This window comes from Epinephelus moara, chromosome 5 (assembly GCF_006386435.1).
Source record: "Epinephelus moara isolate mb chromosome 5, YSFRI_EMoa_1.0, whole genome shotgun sequence".
In the NCBI taxonomy this organism is placed as follows: domain Eukaryota; kingdom Metazoa; phylum Chordata; class Actinopteri; order Perciformes; family Serranidae; genus Epinephelus; species Epinephelus moara.
Window position 1 is genome coordinate 39,562,923 of NC_065510.1, and position 19,304 is coordinate 39,582,226.

General features: G+C 41.1%; 1 protein-coding gene across 1 annotated transcript in view; it reads left to right on the top strand.

Moving 5' to 3' along the window:
* The window catches only part of zcchc7 (zinc finger, CCHC domain containing 7), a 61,859-nt gene that overhangs the window by 32,567 nt on the left and 9,988 nt on the right, over positions 1-19,304 (top strand). Inside the window, exons 4-7 of the mRNA XM_050045645.1 lie at positions 1,502-1,554; positions 2,649-2,786; positions 2,898-3,068; positions 7,651-7,686. Coding sequence (XP_049901602.1) covers positions 1,502-1,554; positions 2,649-2,786; positions 2,898-3,068; positions 7,651-7,686 — 398 coding nt within the window. The remainder of the gene's footprint in view (positions 1-1,501; positions 1,555-2,648; positions 2,787-2,897; positions 3,069-7,650; positions 7,687-19,304) is intronic.

Sequence of the window (19,304 nt, forward strand, 5' to 3'; positions counted from 1 at the left end):
ATTGCATCATCATCATTTCAAGTCTTGGTGGACTGTTTTTACCGTTGGCAGTGTAGATACTAATGTTACAGTCTAAAATATTTGGAAATACTTTACATAAATTCTGTATTGGGGACAGTTTTTTGTTCAAGGATGATAGAGAAGCCCCTCTTAAAAACAGGGTTTATATTGTGTTGGTTTATACACATTGTACAGTCTGCTGTGTGTTTCTCCAAAATATGTAAGATTTGGGAAAAACTGCCTTCAAACTCATCCAATGTCTGAAGGATATTTAAAGGTTTACATCAGTCCAAATCAATCAACCCAGAACTCAAATGCAGTCATCTAAATCGGAGTCACAAGCTTTTGCTTTGATGAGGATGATGAGTTTCTTGCAAGGGTGTGTGTCTGTTTTGAGGTGAAGGTCGTGGCAGGAAGAAGCCCCATCCAAACAGCAGCCATTTTAATTTGTTTGACTGGGAGGAGAGGTGATAACCTCCCTTTGCAGCCTCACACTCGGGGNTAAACGCCCCCGGGGCGGGCGGCGCGGGGGGGGGGGGGGGGGGGGTGTTAAGAGAGGTAGAAAACGAGAGAGAGAGAGAGCAAATGCAAAGGAAGGAGGGCTGAGCAGAATTGCGATAAGGCGCCAGAGAGAGAGAGTCCAAAAAAGAGAGATAGAAAGAAAGAAAGAAAGAGAGGTGGAAAGGAGACTGTAGTATTTGGTTATGGCTCAAGGCTGTATGTTTGTCCAAAGGCTAAAGACTGTCAACCAGCTAATCGTGGGGGTCGATGAGTGGGTGTGTCTGTATGTGTTTGTGAAAGCATGTGTGGGTCATTGCTATCAGCACATAATTTATGCTGAGTACACGTGTCCGTGTGCGTTTCTCTGTGTGTGTTTGTGTGTACGTTAGGATTTCTGGATGTCAGTTACAGTTCTGTGGGCCTGAGGAGTATACAGTGGTCTCCCTCAGGGCGCTGTTAGTGCCACTCTCATACAGATGTGCTGGGCTGCCACTGTGTCAGTTTCTCAGTGTGTGTGTGTGTGTGTGTGTGTGTGTATATGTGTGCACATGTCCTTCTCTTACAGGAAGCTAAACTTATTCCTCAGGGTTTAGAGTTCTTAATAGGGTTGGATATTGTCTAGAATTTATCAGCTCTGGTTGTTATCGAATCCTGGTTCCAGTTCTTGTCATGTTGTTTGAGTAGAAAAAGAGCAGGTGAAAGCAAAAAACACCTTTATCTTTCATTGATTTAGACTACCATAAAGTCCTCGCTTCTTGTGAATACCAGTTGAGAAAGGGTTGTAGATACATGTTCATGTTTCTAACTGTGTTTTTGTATGCGTGCGATTCATAGGAATCATTTAGCTTTTTACTATGAAAAAAATCACACACTGTGTGAATTAAAGCAAACATTTACTTAAAATTGCGAATGACTGAGTATATATATAATTGAAAATAATATCCCAAACTTCAGCAATTAAATTTGCATTATTTTAAAATGTATTTTTCTGTCCTGCCAGATGCTGAAGAGGAAGAAGAGAGCAGCTGGTTGGTTTCATCCAAGGACAAGGAGGTAGGTGGACATTAATAACTTCACAGAATGTAATATATATCCTGACATTCAGCCACTTTGTCTTCTGAGGCTTTTTGCTTGTGGTCTTTGCTTGTGGTGAGACGTGTATTTGTTTGATTAACTAGGACTGGTTCTATATAAGGTTACAAGCCTTAGTATTAAGAAGTAATGTGTGATTTCTTAGGAGAATACTTTGCTGTCTTTAGATGTAGGGCTGTGCAATTGATCAAATTTGCGTTTCAATTAAATCGTGATGTCAGTATTGACCAAAATAATTGTGATCATGATTTTTGCTCTAAGCAAGCAGCCCTAACTTGAGGGTATGGTACCCTTTCTTTTCCATACATGTGCTTGCATGACTTGACTCAGCTTGACTCGGCAAGCTAGCCCAATGGACAGGGATTTGCGTCCCTATACAACATGCTACCCGCTTGAAGGTGTGTCTTTAAGTTATGACGTGCTTGTACTTGTGAACCAACAGAGCGATTTTCTGTCTACTCTGCTGGTGTTATTGAGGTTAACGACTCTCTTGCTCCATTGTTGGAGTTTTTAATTCTCTGTCTGCACTGCATGAATGTTTGCCAGATGCCCATCTCCTCCAGCTTACTTGCAATATCTCAAAAGCATAAGTGGAGTGCTTAGGGAGTGTACCTGAACGCTGAGATTCAAGATGTGGTCAATAATTCATGACTTCGAATTATGCATTGAGTAACATGCAAGAAAACTTTCCATTGTAAAAGTTGCCGGTAGCTGCCACTTGTAGGCAGTTGATCATGCCTTGGCTTGACTCCGGAGATGGTCCATCTCATCAGCCACTTGGTGCGACTTGGGGTAATTCGGCGTGTTTAAACTGGTAATGGAAATGCAAATGCAGGTGGTATGGTTTGACTCGGCGCACCGAGAAATGCCAATGTAAAAGCTCTGTCTTATCTCAAAGTATGCTCTGATTTTTTTTGGCAATCATAACAATGAGTTGGAAAATAACACTTCTCTGATTTTTACTGAAAATGAATGACTGACAGTTGAACGTATGTACTTTGTGGGTACAAAACAATAAAAATAAGTAAATGATGCATCAACTGTGTGTGTTCCAGGCTCGTATCTGTAACAAAGACAAAGGTGCCAGAGTGGCGGCACAGCGGTTGTCAAACAGATACTACACCAACAAGAACGTCGAGTGTAGAAACTGCAACAAGACCGGACATCTCTCCAAGAACTGCCCTGAGCCCAAAGTCAGTTCCACTCAGTGCACAGCGGCATGTACAGCTTATACACACTGATGAGTACAAGCACTTAAATCTACTAGCTGTGTAATGTGTGTATCTGTGTTTGTGTGTGTGCAGAAGTCTCCACCCTGCTTCCTTTGTGGCAACCCAGGCCACCTGTCCAATGAATGTCCCAATAGGCACTGCAACAACTGCGGCCTGCCCGGGCACCTCTATGATTCCTGCAGTGAGAGAGCATACTGGCACAAACAGTGCCATCGCTGCAGCATGACGGGGCACTTCTTTGACGTGAGTATAGCATCATCTTTTATTTGTGTGGATTTAAAATAAGAAGAAGACTCGGCACATGAGTCCAATAAAGGCATGCTGGAATAAATCCAAACTTCGTACCATCAGATCAAACACAACACATGGCCAAAAGTATATTGACATCTTAATGTGATTGTTGAACATCTTATTCTAAAACCTAAGGGCATTAATCTGCTACTTTCAAAGCCTCAGCTCCTCTAGGAGGATCTTTAGGAAACTGGCTGCAGGTATTGGCTACCATTCAGCCACTAGGGCATTAGTCAGGTCAGGCACTGATGTTGGGTGATAAGGCCCTGCTCAGAGTCATTGTTCCAGTTCATCCCTAAGGGCTTGGATGGGGTTATGGTCACTGCTCTGTGCAGACCAGCCAAGTTCCTTTACACCGAACTCAGAAAAATGTTTTTCTTTCTATCTTTCTTTTTTTCTCCCCATGGACCTCGGTTTGTGCACAGGGGCATTGTCATGTTGAGATGGGAAAGGGCCTTCCAAAAATGTTGCCATTTTGTTTGAAGTGTATAATTGTCTAAAATGTCATTGTTATGTTGTAGCATTAAGATTTGCCGTAATTAGATTTAAGGGACTAAGCTTAAACTAAGTAGAGCAGCATGAGGCCAAAAGTGTACGTACTTTTGTCCATGTGGTCTATTTGACATAAAATATTCCAACCATAGAGTGTATGGATGTAGCCACTGTGACGTCACCCATTGGTTTTTTGACTCTTTTTGTAAAGTCTTGAGTGTGGCATTTTAGCCATTTTTTGGGGGTGGATGCTAGCTACTAGCTGGTTAGCATGGTTAGCATGGTTACAGCTATGGTTATTGCTAATGCTTATTTTTGCCAGCAAAAAACAGTCTCAAAACCATCGAAAGAAAATGAACGTACCCACCTTTTCTGTCAGTCAGTCTACAGATTTTCTATCAATAAAGGCAAAAAACGCCTAAAAAAGTACTTATTGGAAAAACTTAACATCTGACTCCACAGAGGGTCTTTATGTACAACCAAATGCTGAACAAAACTTTTTGAGACAATCAAAATATTATAATTAAATTTCGTGAACTAAAAACACACTGAAATAGTGACAGCTATGGCTACACCTCTGTGACTCTGGGGTTATGCCACGGTCAGGTTAAATGACCACTGTTGCTGCTGTGGTAGCAACTTGTCAACAGATGGCACCTGCCTTTCAATCAAAGCGGCCATGCTTTAATTATGCACAACTTTAATCCTTGTTAACATTTAGACCAGTGTCTAATATAAAAATTCAGCCCATGAACATCATGAATGGGGATTCAGGAAATTAGCTATAGCGACTTAAACTGTGTTTTTTGTACTAGGCTGTAAACGTGTTTATTTCTGCTGTAAAGTTGGGAATTTTAACATGGGGGTCTATGAGGATTCACTTGTTCTTGGAGCCAGTCTCAAGTGGCCATTTGAGGAACTGCAGATTTGGGTACTTTTGTGTTGGCGTCATTTTTCAGCCCTGGAGGTTGTAGCGTGAAATCAGCACATTATAATGGAACCAAATAACTCACCTGTGCTATGTCATGCAATTTCACATGGGTAATGCAGTCAAACATAATGATATGCATGTGTGAAATGCATATAGGAAAGCCTAGAAATATAACTAAATCAGTACTAGAAGCAAATAGACAGTCAAGATATAAAGACATACTGCTTAAAGTAAAATTGAAGGAATGAAGAACTGCAGGAATAAGAAAGCTTTGAATTCAATTAACTTCATGCTACGGTTAGAGTGAGCACAGCTAAAGGGCCACAGATGGTGTGTGTGGGGGGGCTTCAGCTTGTAGTAAGAACAGTTAGTGATGAATGTAAACATGAAGCGCCAACCACCATTTATAACAGAAATATAGTGGGAGTACTTTTATTTCCTCTCCATCACCTCCTCTTTTCTTCCCCTTCCTCCCTCATTTTCTCCCTTTTCCCCTCTTTTTCCTCCCTGTCTCCCCCACTTTCTCTCTCAGTAATAATGAGTGACCGGGGGTCAGCACACGCTGCTGTTCACATTAATTGATACACTTCAGCAATTACAGCTTAGTTATGTCTCTGCCATGCTGCATATTCCAGCTGTGGGCTTGCATGTGTATGTGTGTGTGTGTGTGTGTGTGTGTGTGTGTGTGTGTGTGTGTATATGTGTGTATATGTGTGTGTGTGTGTGTGTGTGTGTGTGTGTGTGTGTGTGTGTGTGCGTGTGTGTTGGCACTGAAGGATGAATCTAATGACCATCAATGACAATTATCCCACCGCAACGTTCATTACCTTGCCCATTTACACTAATGCCATAGAATGGAAAACCCTGTGTGCATGTAAGAGCTGCCTGTGTCTCCCCCACCTTACACCCCCCCACTCTCTCTCTCTTTCACTCTCTCGCTCTCTGCCAGTCAGTCATACGTACTGTGCTCTCTGTAATGGATGAGTAACCAGGTGAACACCAGAGGGAGAGGGGAGACCAGGACACACACCGCCCCTTTTTTCTCTCCCTCTACCTCTCTCTCTCTCTTGTCCATTCTTCCTCTCCTCTTCTCCGGATCCTCATGCTCATCTTGTTCTTCCTCTCTCTTTTGCATATTGTTTTCCGCAGCAAACAGAAGTGCAAAGTTGTGTGGTATTGTAATTACCCTTCTCTTGGAACGCATAACTTTTGTTTCCTTACACTCACAAATTATACTGTATGTGTTAGTGTGTGTGTTTGAGAGAGAAAGAGAGTCAGGTCTCTGTCCCCTGGGCCTTTCTGTGTCTCTCATTAAAGACAGACGGTTGACGGAGCGCGAGTGTGTCGCTCGCCTCGCCTGTCGCCCTCGACAACAACACACTACCCTGGCGGTCTGGAGGGAGAGAGAGCAAACGGGAGGGAGCTGGTGTGGGTGTGGTGGAGGGGGGGTTGTTGAAGAAAAGAAAGCTAGATGAGAGGTGGAGGAGGATACAGCTATCGAAATACATATTTACCCATCTCTGTATTCAAATCTAAACAGCTCAGATTAAGCCAGAAAAAGTGGCCAGCCTTCTTCACAGGCTTAAAGGTCAGGATTTGAACAAGCACTTTCGGGCCAAATAGTCATTTTTTAATGTGACAAGAATTTGCATATCATGCAAATTTGTATAAGAACTTGTTTAGTGTATGCAAGAGAAAAATAAACATAGGCTTCCTCGCAGGACAGGCTTAAATCTTCCTCTCCTTCTCTCTCATTCTCTCTCTGTCTCTCTCACTCAGTAGGTGTGTAAGTAGATAAATCTTGTTGCCTGCGGCGACTGCGGCATTTTCAATTTCCCAGTGGGAAGTGGCGGCGGTTGGGAAAGGATGTCGGAACGCTTAAGGAACAGCGTGGCGAAGCCCCGGAGATAATGCTTTAGCCACACCGGGACAAAACAACTGACTGCCTTACTTACTGACTGTTGGAGTGACTGACTGCAGGGAGACACATGGAAGGAAAACAGGCTGTTGCTGAGAAATCAGGGTGTTAAACATTCAGTGAGAGACAGAGGAAAAGATTTAAATAGTCAGGCAAACAAATGACACCATGGCCTACTTTTCAGTTTCCTTTTGGCACTCTGTCGTCTCTTTGTTAGTCAGCGTCTGCCTAAATGTTTCTTCTTTATTGTGTCTTTAATATTCTATGTGTGTCTCTCAGCATTGAAGAGACAGTTCACCCCCAAATCAAAAATACATATTTTTCCTCTTACCTGTAGTGCTATTATCAACCTACATTGTTTTACTGTGAGTTGCTGAGTGTTGGAGATAGAGGCCATAGACATGTCTGCCTTCTCTCCGGTTTAATGTAACTAGATGGCACTCAGCTTGTGGTGTTCAAAGCGCCAAGAACTACATTGGGAAAACTCAACAGCAATGCCTGTTTCCAGAAATCATGACCTGCTTGCTCAAGATGATCCACGGACCTTGGTGTGAGCAGTTTCATGTCGGAACTATTTTCTCTCTACTGAACTACACCTGCCAACTATATCACTGCACAGAAGGAAGCGTGCATCTACTGCTATCTCACCTAGCTTCACTGAGCTAGCTAACATTACAGCTCAGCTGAGGATGACGCCATAAAGGTTTACATCTCATAAGCACGAGCCTTTCGTCCACGAGTAGATGCACACTTCCTTTTTGTGTGTGTTACAGTTGTAGGTGCAGTTTGAAAGAGAGGAAAGAGTTCCTACATGAACTGCTCATCAGGTCTGTGGATTATCCTGAGTAACCAGGTCATGATTTCTGGAAACAGACATTGCTGTTGAGTTTTTCTAACAAATTTTTTTGCCGCTTTGAGCACCACAAGCAGAGTGCCAACTAGTTCTATTATACTGGAGAGAAGGCAGACATCTCTATGGCCAATATCTCCAACACTCAGCAACTCACACCAAAACAATCTAGACTGATAAATAGAACTAGAGGAAAAATATGTATTTTTGAGACACACATGCTACAGGTTTTTATTCCCCCTCTTTTAAATCTGTGTTGCTCGTTTCATGTCCTCCATCAAAGTGTGTATATCTGTGTGTATAGTTGATGACCATATCAAGTGTTGTTTTTATCTCTCCTCAGGCTTGTCCAGAGATCTGGAGACAGTATCACATCACAGTGAGTATCTTACGCTGTCAGCAAACTCCACACTACTGCTGTTCACACTTTCACCCGAGCACTTTTAGACTTTTTGCCAGCAGGATAATCAGTCTGTAGGCATATGTGAATGCTAGACGGGGATGTCATAAATAAATCTGTGTCCTGCAGAATGAAGAGGCCATTAAAAGCCCCATGTATTTTGGTTGAACACGTAACATAGGTATACATTTGTCAATACAGCTGAAGAAAAAGGTGCAGTTCTATACCTGTTGGATGAAGCGTTGACGTTGCAGTCATTTTGAGCCTTGTATTTTAGTATCTGGACACTCACTGATCACTGTTGATCAGCACTGCTAATAGTAGCTTCTCAGTTGCGACAGATATTTAGTAGGTGTCAGAGAAAATTAAAATGAAACAACACACAATAAATGTTTAAATGACGTTTGTTTCTTATAGACACTATTTTCATCTGTCTTAGTGGAGCAACTAAGTTTAGGTTTGAATATTCACTAACATGGGCAGTTATAATAAATATGGCACCACTTCCTACACTATTTATCTACCACATCAGTATTTTTTTCTAATTATTATGGAGATTATAGAAAGAAACGGATTAGGGAACATTTTCGAAACAATGTGTTGGACACATCACCACACTGAAAAAAGCTAAATCTAACAGTTTATTAAATGAATGAAAAATGAAACAAGGAGCAAACAAAGTCATGAAGACTCTGCTCCTGCTGGCCGAGAGAGTGAGGGTGAGGTGGATGACGGGCCTTTTGTTGGTGGATCAGGTACCACTGATTGGACAGGAAGAGTTAATTGGGAGCTTCCTGAAACAGAGAACAAAAGCAGGTACATAGAAAACTACACAGGTCATATCACTAAGGTGTGTCTCCATGATAAAAAGTGTGTATTTATGCAGCAGAGCAAAGGAGCTAAAGACGAAGGCTTTAATGTGAAAGCCTCATTATATACAGATGGCAAATGATGCACATGCATTTTACATACCATCAAGTTTACCTTTATACTATGTTAAAGTGTACTAGTTTTAAGTATGTAGAGTGTAGTAACAGTTTGTACCCAACCTATGTCAAATTTAGCAGAATCCCAGTGGACTCAGTAGTTCTGCTCAGAGTCCCAATTAAAAGCAGAGAAATGTAAAAGAACAAGGTGGTGGTGGTGGAGGGGGCGACTAAGCCAGCAGCACACTCACCCTGACCCACTTACAGCCGGGGACACTTCTTAAATCTTTTTCATGCAGAACCTCCCTCATCAGAACAGAAATATTTCAAATCTTACTCTACAGAAAATGCTTAACCAAAAGCAGATCCAACGATTTTAATTTCTTAACTCAACTCTTGTAGAAAATGACCTTGCAAAGGAGACTTTTTAATTATTCACTCTGTTTTAATTTATAGAATATGGTCCACTTGCAAGAAGAAAATATAAATAGAAGTGCTGGATTGTAGAGGCTGTGCTTTATTACAGTCCATTTATTTTAGGAATTATCCATGACTGATATTTTTTGTTTGAAAATATCTCACGTACTGCTGCAGTACCCCAAATTCCCCTAGTGGTACCCGTACCCCAGTGTGAGAAACATTGCATTAGTGGGTATACTGTAGGTTGTATTTATGAAACCAAATGCTAAACACTGATATCTCCAGGGTCTTGGGAGACTACGGTCATGTCACTATCTCCTTATGCTCCCTGTAGTATCTGTCAGTATCCATCAAAATCATCCAGACCTTGACAGTAATTTGAGCAATATGACAAGAACCAGGCAATTTGTAGGTTAAAAAAAAGTATTTTCTGCGATTATCAGAAAGCCAAAGATGTCACACGATCACTCAAAATCAATAAGTCAGTTGTGATTGGTATCGACCTCGCCCTGCAGCTGATGAGTGAACCATTGCAGGAAAAAAACCATCTCATAAGATTAAGGAAGTGCCCTGAGTGATGGGAACCTTTACTTTTTTTAACTTTTTTTTTTTAAATTTTCAACCTAAGTGCACATGTGACATCCGTAGCTCTGTGTGTGTGCATGTCTGTGTGCGGGTGTGTGTGTGTGTATGTGTGTGCGAGGAGGAACAATGTGTCAAAGAGTACAAAACTGTGTGACAGTCACATGGGTCATATGTCAGCGGGGATGCATTTGCTTATTTGTGTGTGTGTGCATGTGTGTGTGTGTGTGTCCAAAATCTGAGAAGATAACTAGTTTTCTTGGCTCTTTATGTATGTATTTGTGTGTGTGTGAGTGAGTAAGTGTGTGTGCGAGTGTGTGTGCATCTGAGCGAGGGGGTGATATAGACCTCAGCCTAAGAGAAAAGAGCAGCTTGTTTGTCAATTAAAAGACGTGATAAAGCATGAAATGGGCTGCCAACGCCACTCGGGACGAGGGAGCGAGAGAGAGAGAGGGAAGAAGAGTGTGTGTTTGCATATATCTTGGCGTGCACTTTGTGTGTGTGTGCGTATGTGTTGGGGGAGGTCTGTCACTCTCCTCTATGGAGATTAATTAGCAGGGGCTGTCTAATGAAAAGGCAGCATCGTTAGCGCTAGGGTAGCACGGCGGGAGAGACGGAGGGAGGAGGAGGAGGAGGAGGAGGAGGGAACAGGACAGAGAAGTTCCAGGGGAGACGCTGGCAGAGAGGATGGGAGTTAAGTTTAATACTTGCTCATGTGTTGGCGGGGGATGTTTTATTGTAAAACTTTGAATCACAGACGAGAGGAGAAGATGCTGATGAAAGAGCACCAAAAAAATCCTTTGGTCCCCTCGCAAGATGATGAAACCACCATTTTTTGTGTGTTTCCGTGTGTGTGTTGTATGTGACGGCGTGCTTTAACGGGTGGAGGATTGTGACCCAGGTCTAATTGAAGTATTTAAGCCATTTAAGCACCGGGAACAGAAGGTCGTTACAGATCCAAACTGGCATGGGGGTTAGGGGCTCGCACAGACACAAACACACTTGCATACACAGGGCTCCTTCTGTTTAAGACAGCCTCATTTTATTCATGATGCTGCTTATGACCCTGAACTCCCCAATGTGAGAAGGTGTGTGTGTGTGTGTGTGGGTGTGGGTGTGGGTGTGTGTGTGTTTGCTTTGGGAGATGTGACTCTGTCACCTTCCGCTGGGCTCAGCCAGGTGTGAAAAGGCATTCTGTCAGACCTCCCTGCTACTGGGTCCATTTATCCTTCGTGTGTGTGTGTGTGTGTGTGTGAGTGAGAGAGAGAGGGAGAGAGAGAGAGAGTGTGTGTGTGTGTGTGTGTGTGCGCGCGCCGGGTCCGTTTATCTTCCGTGAGTGTATGTGTTGTCTGCCTGCACCTGGCCCTCAACTAACAAACTCCTCCAAACCGCACAGTATAGACCACAAAGTCCCCGGGGTATTTACTGAGAAAGTAAGATACTGACACACATGGACACACAAATACCCACACACACCTCTACAAATATATATAGAGAGAAGTAAATGGGGTAAAAAGCTATCCACAACATTTTCACCTTGTCTCTGTCATATGGTTCTGAGGAGATTTTTTTTTACACAACAGTAATATTTACACAACAAGATTTGCTTGGAAGAACAGGTTTACTTCGACAACTCTTTCTCAGTCTCTCTTTCTCTTTCGCTCACCCACACACACGCCTACAGACAGCCTGGTTTTACTTCTTTCTTTTGCATACAGCTTTGCAGTGTGGGGTCATTCCTCTGCAGACCACATCTGCCTACCTCCTTACATCTTTGTTTTCTTATCTTCGTCACTGAGGACTACACATGCAAAAAAATCCCCCAAATACCCTTAAATATCACTGGTATGATGTGTAATGCATTCTAGATGTTTTTGGGGATAAAAATGTTTTCCTTTACTTCCCAGAATGCCTTTCAACAACCCCAAAAGAACAGATGTGAGCTTACTACCTTTAGTCTGAGATGGGAGTGTGGTTGAGTCATTTTTGTTGGTGATTTTGATGGCTATGATGTCGTCTGCACCTCTTACACAAATCACATTTCTCGTGATTTCATTGTATTCTGCCTCCTCTGCTTTTGATTTTCTCTGATCGTCGATTGTTGGTGCAAAATGGAGACTGTAGAGGGAAGATGGCTTTTGGACTCTGAGCGATGCCAAAAAACTATACTGGTTGTTTCTGTTCTTTAAGACCATTGGATGTCCTTAAGGTGATGTCATGTTTTCTACATAAAGCCAATCAATAACAGGAGTACAAAAATATTCCAGAGAGACAAACTGACACAGAAATGTAGCATAGGGCCGCATCTGTTACAATTATTGACAAATCTGTCGATTTTTTTAGTTAGTTGTTTTGCCTATAAAATGTCAGAAATTAGTGAAAAATGTTCATGTCATGCTCCTAGTGTCAGAAGTGACATCTGCAAATTGGCTGTGTTGTCCAACCAACAGTCTGACCTAAATGTATTCAATCTACAATTACTGAGAAAAGCAGAACATTTCGGAAATGAAATCAGCAAACAATTGGCATTTCTGCTTGCTAAAAGGCTTTAATCAATTAATAGAAAACCGAAATTGATTTTTTTGTCAGTTCTGTCATTTTCAGTGTGCCACACAGTGTGTTTGAACTCAACAGTGGTGGTGTTTTTCGGGAGAGATCTTTGACAAAGGATGGAAAGGCGAAGAGAACCACTTTTCCGATTACAAGCCAACAGCACAGGAAAGAGAAAGAAGGCGAGGGCAGAGGGAGACAAACAGAAATGGAAGAAAGGGATACATAGAAGGCAAGAAAAGAGGAGTGCAGTGAAGTGGGAATGGATGGATGGAGAGCGGTCAGTGAAGGCAGAAAGGGCAGTGCAAGTTGAGCGACCTGCTCTCTGTACACAGGCTGCATTAATGCATGTAAAGATCATGCATGAATGTGTGCATTTAATCATACAACACACACAAGTCACAGTGACTTTTCCCCCCGCTAGTGCTGTCAGGAGCCCGCTGCGCTGGTTTAAGACCAGAGTGCCACCCCATGGCTGCTGCAGGAAGTGTAGACTCTCTGAAAACAGCAGGGATGTTTGAAGTGAGAATTTTTCTCCTTTTAATTTGAAAAACTCTGAACATGAGTCAAATCCAAATCAATAATCAACTTCTCTGTGCGTTTTTGGTATGTTTTGGCCAGCTGTATGGGAGAGAGAAGTGACATTAGATTCAACATGATTCACCTACGTAGGAGGAATGTACTCTGTATGGACCAGAGACAAGAGAGGGGAAGACAGCTGGAGAGGGGGAGAGGTGTGTTGTTGTAAGTGATTCAGAAGGAAGGGAGGAGAGAGAAATGAGGAGGGGGGAGTGTATTAAAAAGGGTGAAAGAGACAGGGGAGTGAGTCTGAGCACACAGCAGCTGATTGGTACAGGTATATCAGTGTGTGAGCATTGATTGGCCTCTCTTTAGATAGTAGCGGTGACACCTGTATGTGTGTGTGTTTATTGATCGGTACCTCTGCCCACGGTGGTGTGAGTGCGTATCGAGCGGACTCTCTCCTCACGGTGGTATCAGTGTGTACGTATCGATCTTTTCCTCAGGGACAGGTGTGTGTGTGTGTGTGTGTGAGTGAGTGAGTGCGTGCGTGTGTATGTGTGTCAGTGTCTCTGGGGGTGCCCGTGAAAAACAGTCAGTGACCTTTTTGTTCACCGCAGAAATTAAGCCGTTTTAACTGCTCTTCTTAAAGTCCATTTAGTATCCCTCTTTCTCACCTCACTGCCCTTTTTTCTCCCCTTCATTTAGTATGTTTTATACCTTTTTGTCTCACCGTCTTTCTCTAGAAGGGTCTTTGCTGTATGCTCAATTCACACGTGTCTTTGTTAGCCCAAGGTTAGGACGTTTTGCCCCTTAAAATCCTCTTCTTTTCAGAAAAGAAAATACATTTACATTTCTTTAGAAAAAAATAATACAAATGACTTTCTAACAAAGTAGGCCTCTGGAGTTTGTCCATGTCAAATTAAAGCTGGTAATGCATTATGTGCTTAAAAATGTTAAAATATTTAGTTTAATTCAAATGAATTATTTCTTTTTTTCCCAATTTGTTGGCTGAACTAAATAATTGTTTGTTGGACACATGCGAATAGTCATTTAATATTACAACTTAAATCCTTTACAATGCCAATGTGGTGTGTAACCTGAACATACTTATCCTACGGTGTAAAATTCTAAGATAATGAAACTTGAAAGTAAGTCGAAAAGCTTGAGCAAACCTCTCTGGCCCAGTATTATATCTATTTTTACTTTGTTTCATTTTAAAGGATGTTCACCAAAAACTTGTTTGAAGGACACATCACTGTTATATTTAAGTTTTTTTTGTGTGACATTGTTCGTCACTGAAAATTAAATTCTTAAATTTATTTCCTCAGATACACACTTGATGTTCAGAGTGATATGTTAATGAAAATACCATTTTAAGGATCAACACCAAATGTGTCCCTGAATCAGAGCATGGTATCTGCACCACGCTGTTGATATTTTTCAGATTTAAGTTAACAGAGAAGAAAAGAGAAACCATTTTTATGTTTTGTTTTTTTAAAGGTTGAACTTGTATTTTATATGTGGAAACTGTGTATTTGAATCATATCGTCTACCTTCACATTAGGGTTAGAAATTGGTTGTTGTATTTCTTCAGTGACATATTACGTAGACAAATATTTATTGCATTATGGGATGATGTTGCATACAAGGAACTGAAAAACCATGTGTGTATTCACAGACATAATATTAGTCATAATGTAATTGTTAAATGTTGAGCTCTTTGTAGAGACGAGACGATGTGTCGGGTACAATGTGTTCCAGGTTCATTGTTTGCCTCACTGACTCAATATTGCAGGACAAGACATGCTACAAAAAAGTAGCTTCATGTACACATCTGGTGTCGTTTTAACTAGATCTAACTGGCTGTCTCTCACATTGAAAAACTACCAGTGCTTTAAGCTGCAGCTGAAAATGCTGGTCCTCCCCATCGACCCAGTCAGGTCTCTCAGCACAAAGCAAGCTCCTTCTCTGGATACGTTTCAAAAATGTTTTCTCTCTACAGACTTACATAAGAAGGAATTGTTCCCAACTTTTTTGTGTTAAATATAAGCTAATACTGATGACAGAGAGCATGTTTTCCCAACCTTAACCAGTCTCACTTGAACAGTTGAAAACGGCCACAGGTGAGGTTGTTGTAGGACCTTCTCGGCATGCTGTGTTAGAGCGCCCTTCAGTGGTCAAACAGAGAACTGCACTCTGATCACACTGCTGTCTTATACTCAACATTTCTTTCACTCTACATGGACATGATAATATGTCAATCACAAATGGTCTCTAGGTCAAAACCAGCCCATTAAGAATAAAAGAAAATTTGGAAATAGGACATCAGTGTGTGAGTATTTCATTTTCTACCAGGAAAAGTGAAATTGCTGTGCAGTCATACCGATATTACAACCCAAATGTAAAAAAAAAAAAAAATGTTGGCATTGTACGTTTCTGCAAACCACAAATACATTGCATTTGCACATTATGATGTAGCAGATATATTGAAGCTTCTTTTCAATGCTGGTATTAATGTGTGGTTAGTTTAAGGCACAAACCACTTGGTTATGGTTAGGAAAAGATCATGTTTTGGCTTATAATACCTGTTTTTTGCGGCACAATCCCTGCTGAAAAAGCAGCAATGGGTAACTAAAAAACACCCAAGTTTTGTGGCTAAAAATCTGCTGGAAACATGGCGATGACTTGTTGGGGAAAAAAACAGATTTTTTTGTTTGTTGGTCTCCAACAGTGGTCTGCAGCTTATCGCATCATCCACCATCCCCTCCACCTCCCGATGATGTTAGAAGTCAGCTCACATACTATACCACTTAAGAAACATTGACATGATTTGTAGAAACGTGAAATACTAATATTCTCTTGGGGTGACTGGGCTTAATAATTTCCAAAAAGGAGACAAAAAACAAAATAGTCAACAAACACACAATATATAAACAGCAACAATAGCAAAATGACACAATGAATATAGCAGTAACAGAACAGGAGGTGAAAATGTAACTTTGTAGTCACAGTATGCTGTTAAAGGAGACGAAATACAGAAATCGACAGGATTGTTATAAAACTTTAATATTAAAGTTTGTCATTAAGGCAGTCTGTGCTGACTGATACATCTGTGTAGAGACCCACACTAATACAAGTTAAGGCTTATTCACATCTCCACCCATTTTTTTCTTGACTAAACCTCACATAATAGTTAAAGCTCACAAATGACCCATAATTCAAATAATAATGAGCATTAAATCATTTCTTCTGTTCTTTCTGCTGAACTTGAAATCACAGGTTTAAGTTTCGACATTTATTCCACGTCTCGTTCTGTCCTTTCCTCTGTCTGGCTGACCTCTTTTTTTTTTTTTTTTTTTTTCATTCCTCGTACAAGAATGGGCTCAATTCAAACAGCGCTTTGTAAAAAAAATCCTTTAAATCCACATCTATTCATTGAGCTGTTTTTGCTGTCTCATCATTGTACAGTACAGACTCTCCAGTCTTCTCACCTCCGCCATGTCAAAAGGCCCTCGACTCTTTATTCTCCCTCAGACTGAGACACTGACAGCACAGGAGGCAGGCCAGGGTACATTTGTAAAAGGACATGGCTTTTGTGTGTTTTCTATCTAGTTCTATTAATAACGACCAGACATGAGGCTAAAGGAGGTCCAGCGGGTTTAAGTCTTTTGGGTGGTACAGGTCATGAAGGAGAAGTGTATTTGCAGAGCATGGTGCTCAGTGACACTGAATTGGTTTACATACACTTATTTTTTACATAGACTTTTTGTACTCTCACATACAGCTCAGAAACACGCAGTTAATGTCTCACATGGGAAATTTGGCTTGCTGCAAGATGTAAATACAGCCTTAGAAAAGAGAACAAAAGAAAAAAACAAGCTGTTTTAGTAACTTTTTGATAACCGATTAAAAATGCCAAACAATTACTGGCATCAGCTCCTTAGAGGAATTTTTTTAGGTAGTTTTTAGACATGACCCTATTTCCCATGTTTTTGTGTGTAAACGATTAATGGGAACAACAGCTTTTGAAATTGGTCCATTATTGAGCGAGAGGGCTGCAGTTGGCAGCTGCAAAACAGGCTGCCATGTAATCTTCAGAGTTACGTCCACTGAAAGAGCTTTTTTCGTCACTGACAGGCTCCGATTGTTTTTATTGTTTTATTGATTGTTTCTGACAACATTATAGAAAGAATTCATACAAAGAAATAAAACGCTTTCCTTTACCTTTCACTTGATCCGGTCTATTTGTTATTGCGTCTAACAAGTCTTGCTCAGGGAGAAGTCCTGTTCTGAAGTCTGACAAGTTGAGCTGTTGCAGGAAGACAATATTAAACAGACTAGATCAAGTGAAAGATTAAGAAAAATGTTTTATGTCTTCGTTCGAATCCTTTCCATGCTGTTGTCAAACACCTTATAATCAGTGATTGAATGATCCATTTTATGCTCTGTTTGGAGTATTATGTCCTGATTATGTATGTCATATAACTTTAATGTTTTGTTGTTGTTTGCTTTTTTCTTTTTCTTGTTGTCTTTTGTCATTGTTGCCTGTTTTTGTCAATTTGTTGTTGTTTAATTATCCTGTTCATTTTGTTTTATGTTAAATATTTGGCTTATTGTGCTTATATTGTATTTTATTTGTTGAGGACCCCCTTAAAATGATATGTTATATCTCAAGGGATTATTCCTAATAAAAAAAATTCCATCTTTCAATGAAAATCGGAGCCTGTCAGTGACAAAAACAAGCACTTATGGTGGACGTAGTTTGACTGTTTGCTTTTGCGCTGAAGATTACATTGCAGCCTCATTGCAGTCTCCATTAGTCACTTGCGCACAAAAACATGAGGAAAAAAAAATAGAAAAAAAATAATCGAAGTTTCCTTTTAAATGGTATTATTTTCTGTTTTTTTCTGAGTTCCATATAATTGTAAACTGAATATCTTGTTTTGGAACTGTTGATCGGACAAAACACACAATTTGAAGATGTTACTCTGCACTCATGTAATAGACCAAACGATTAATTTGCAGATCATTTCCCTGACTGATTAATTAATCAGTAGTGAAAGTCATTATTAAATTCAGCCCTATATAACAAATCATTGCATAGTTAAAAAAAGTAACAAACTACAGCATGAAAACTCAAAAAGAGGTAATAAAAATAAATAGAAATTTAAAATTGTCCACACATCTCTATCTAACCTTACATGTCTGCCTGCCTGTATTTGCTCAGGAAGACTGGGACACTTCATTTGGGGAGTTTTAGTACAGGTGTCTTCACACACACTACAGAATGTACATGCAAAGGCATAGGAATGTACACACAAATGTACACACACATGCTCACACACTCACTCACACACACAGGTGCGGTGTTATCAGAGGTCTTGCAGGCTTTGCAGGTCTTTGTGCCTTTCCGCTTAGCTGGATGGTGTCGATTTTTGGGTGTGTGCGTGTGTGTGTGTGTGTGTCTGGAAGTGTGTGTTTGTGTGTAATTTGTTGGCTGAGATGTAAAATCAGGGTTTAACATCCTGACCAGGGCATAAAAGTCCATCTGTATATAGTATATTTAAATCCCTGTCTCTCATGTACATATGTGTGGTCTCTGTCTAATTGCTGGGAATAAAGTGAATAACACATTTCCATAAACACTCTGCCTCACACTGGCAACAATAGAAAGAAGCCTCTGAACTCAGCAGTGAGTGCTAAGAATAGAAATCGAATAAGTTGCGTCTAGATTTGAATAGATTAGCTTGTATCCTCTGTTCCGCCTTCCACGGTGTGACCAGATTACCTCCAGTCGCTGCCCCAAAAGGGGGGTTTTCTCCAGAGGTGGCAGCCCACTGCCGTTCAAACCCCTGCATCACATTATCATTACATTCCAGGAGCATTTTCTCTCTCTGAAGAGAAAATCGGGACTCCTACTGATTGTCTTCAGACTGATTGACTGACTGACGGGACGAGATAGGACGAGCCTCTGGGAATTACACTGTGTGTGAGTGCGAGTCCTCACAGGGCGCAGGGTTAGGGCTTCGGTCTGAGTCTTTGTGAACTGGCAGACACAAAGGGGGCAGGAATCACATCTGGTTATTTTGAGGACCCCCCTCCTCTCCTCCTCCTCCTCCTCCTCTTCTGCTCCCTCCTCTATAGCCTCCCTAACTGCATACATGCACACCTCCACCTTAAAGAGTCTCCTAAGAATGATTGATTTTCTCGTTTGTTCACAAGTGAAGGTTAACACTATACTTTTTTACCATTTTAAACATTGCACAAAATTCCCACATGTAGAATACATAGATTAGTGGTGCTGTAGTTAATTTTCTATGCTCCTTGAAAAGATGTTCACCTTATAGCCATTTCAGAACCGTCTAATTAACCCTCCCTGTTAACCTAATATGTACATACTGACATGATGCACACACAAACGCACCACAAGGGTCTGTTTGTTTTGGTATGAGCCCAGTAATCTTGTGTTGTGTTGTGAGGCTGTTTTCTATGATAAAGCATGCAGAGTTGGTCCCCTGTGGGTCCAGTAACATATGCAAACCTCTCCCCATTGCTGCAATAACATATGCAAAACAGCGCCGCTGGCCCCGGCCCCCA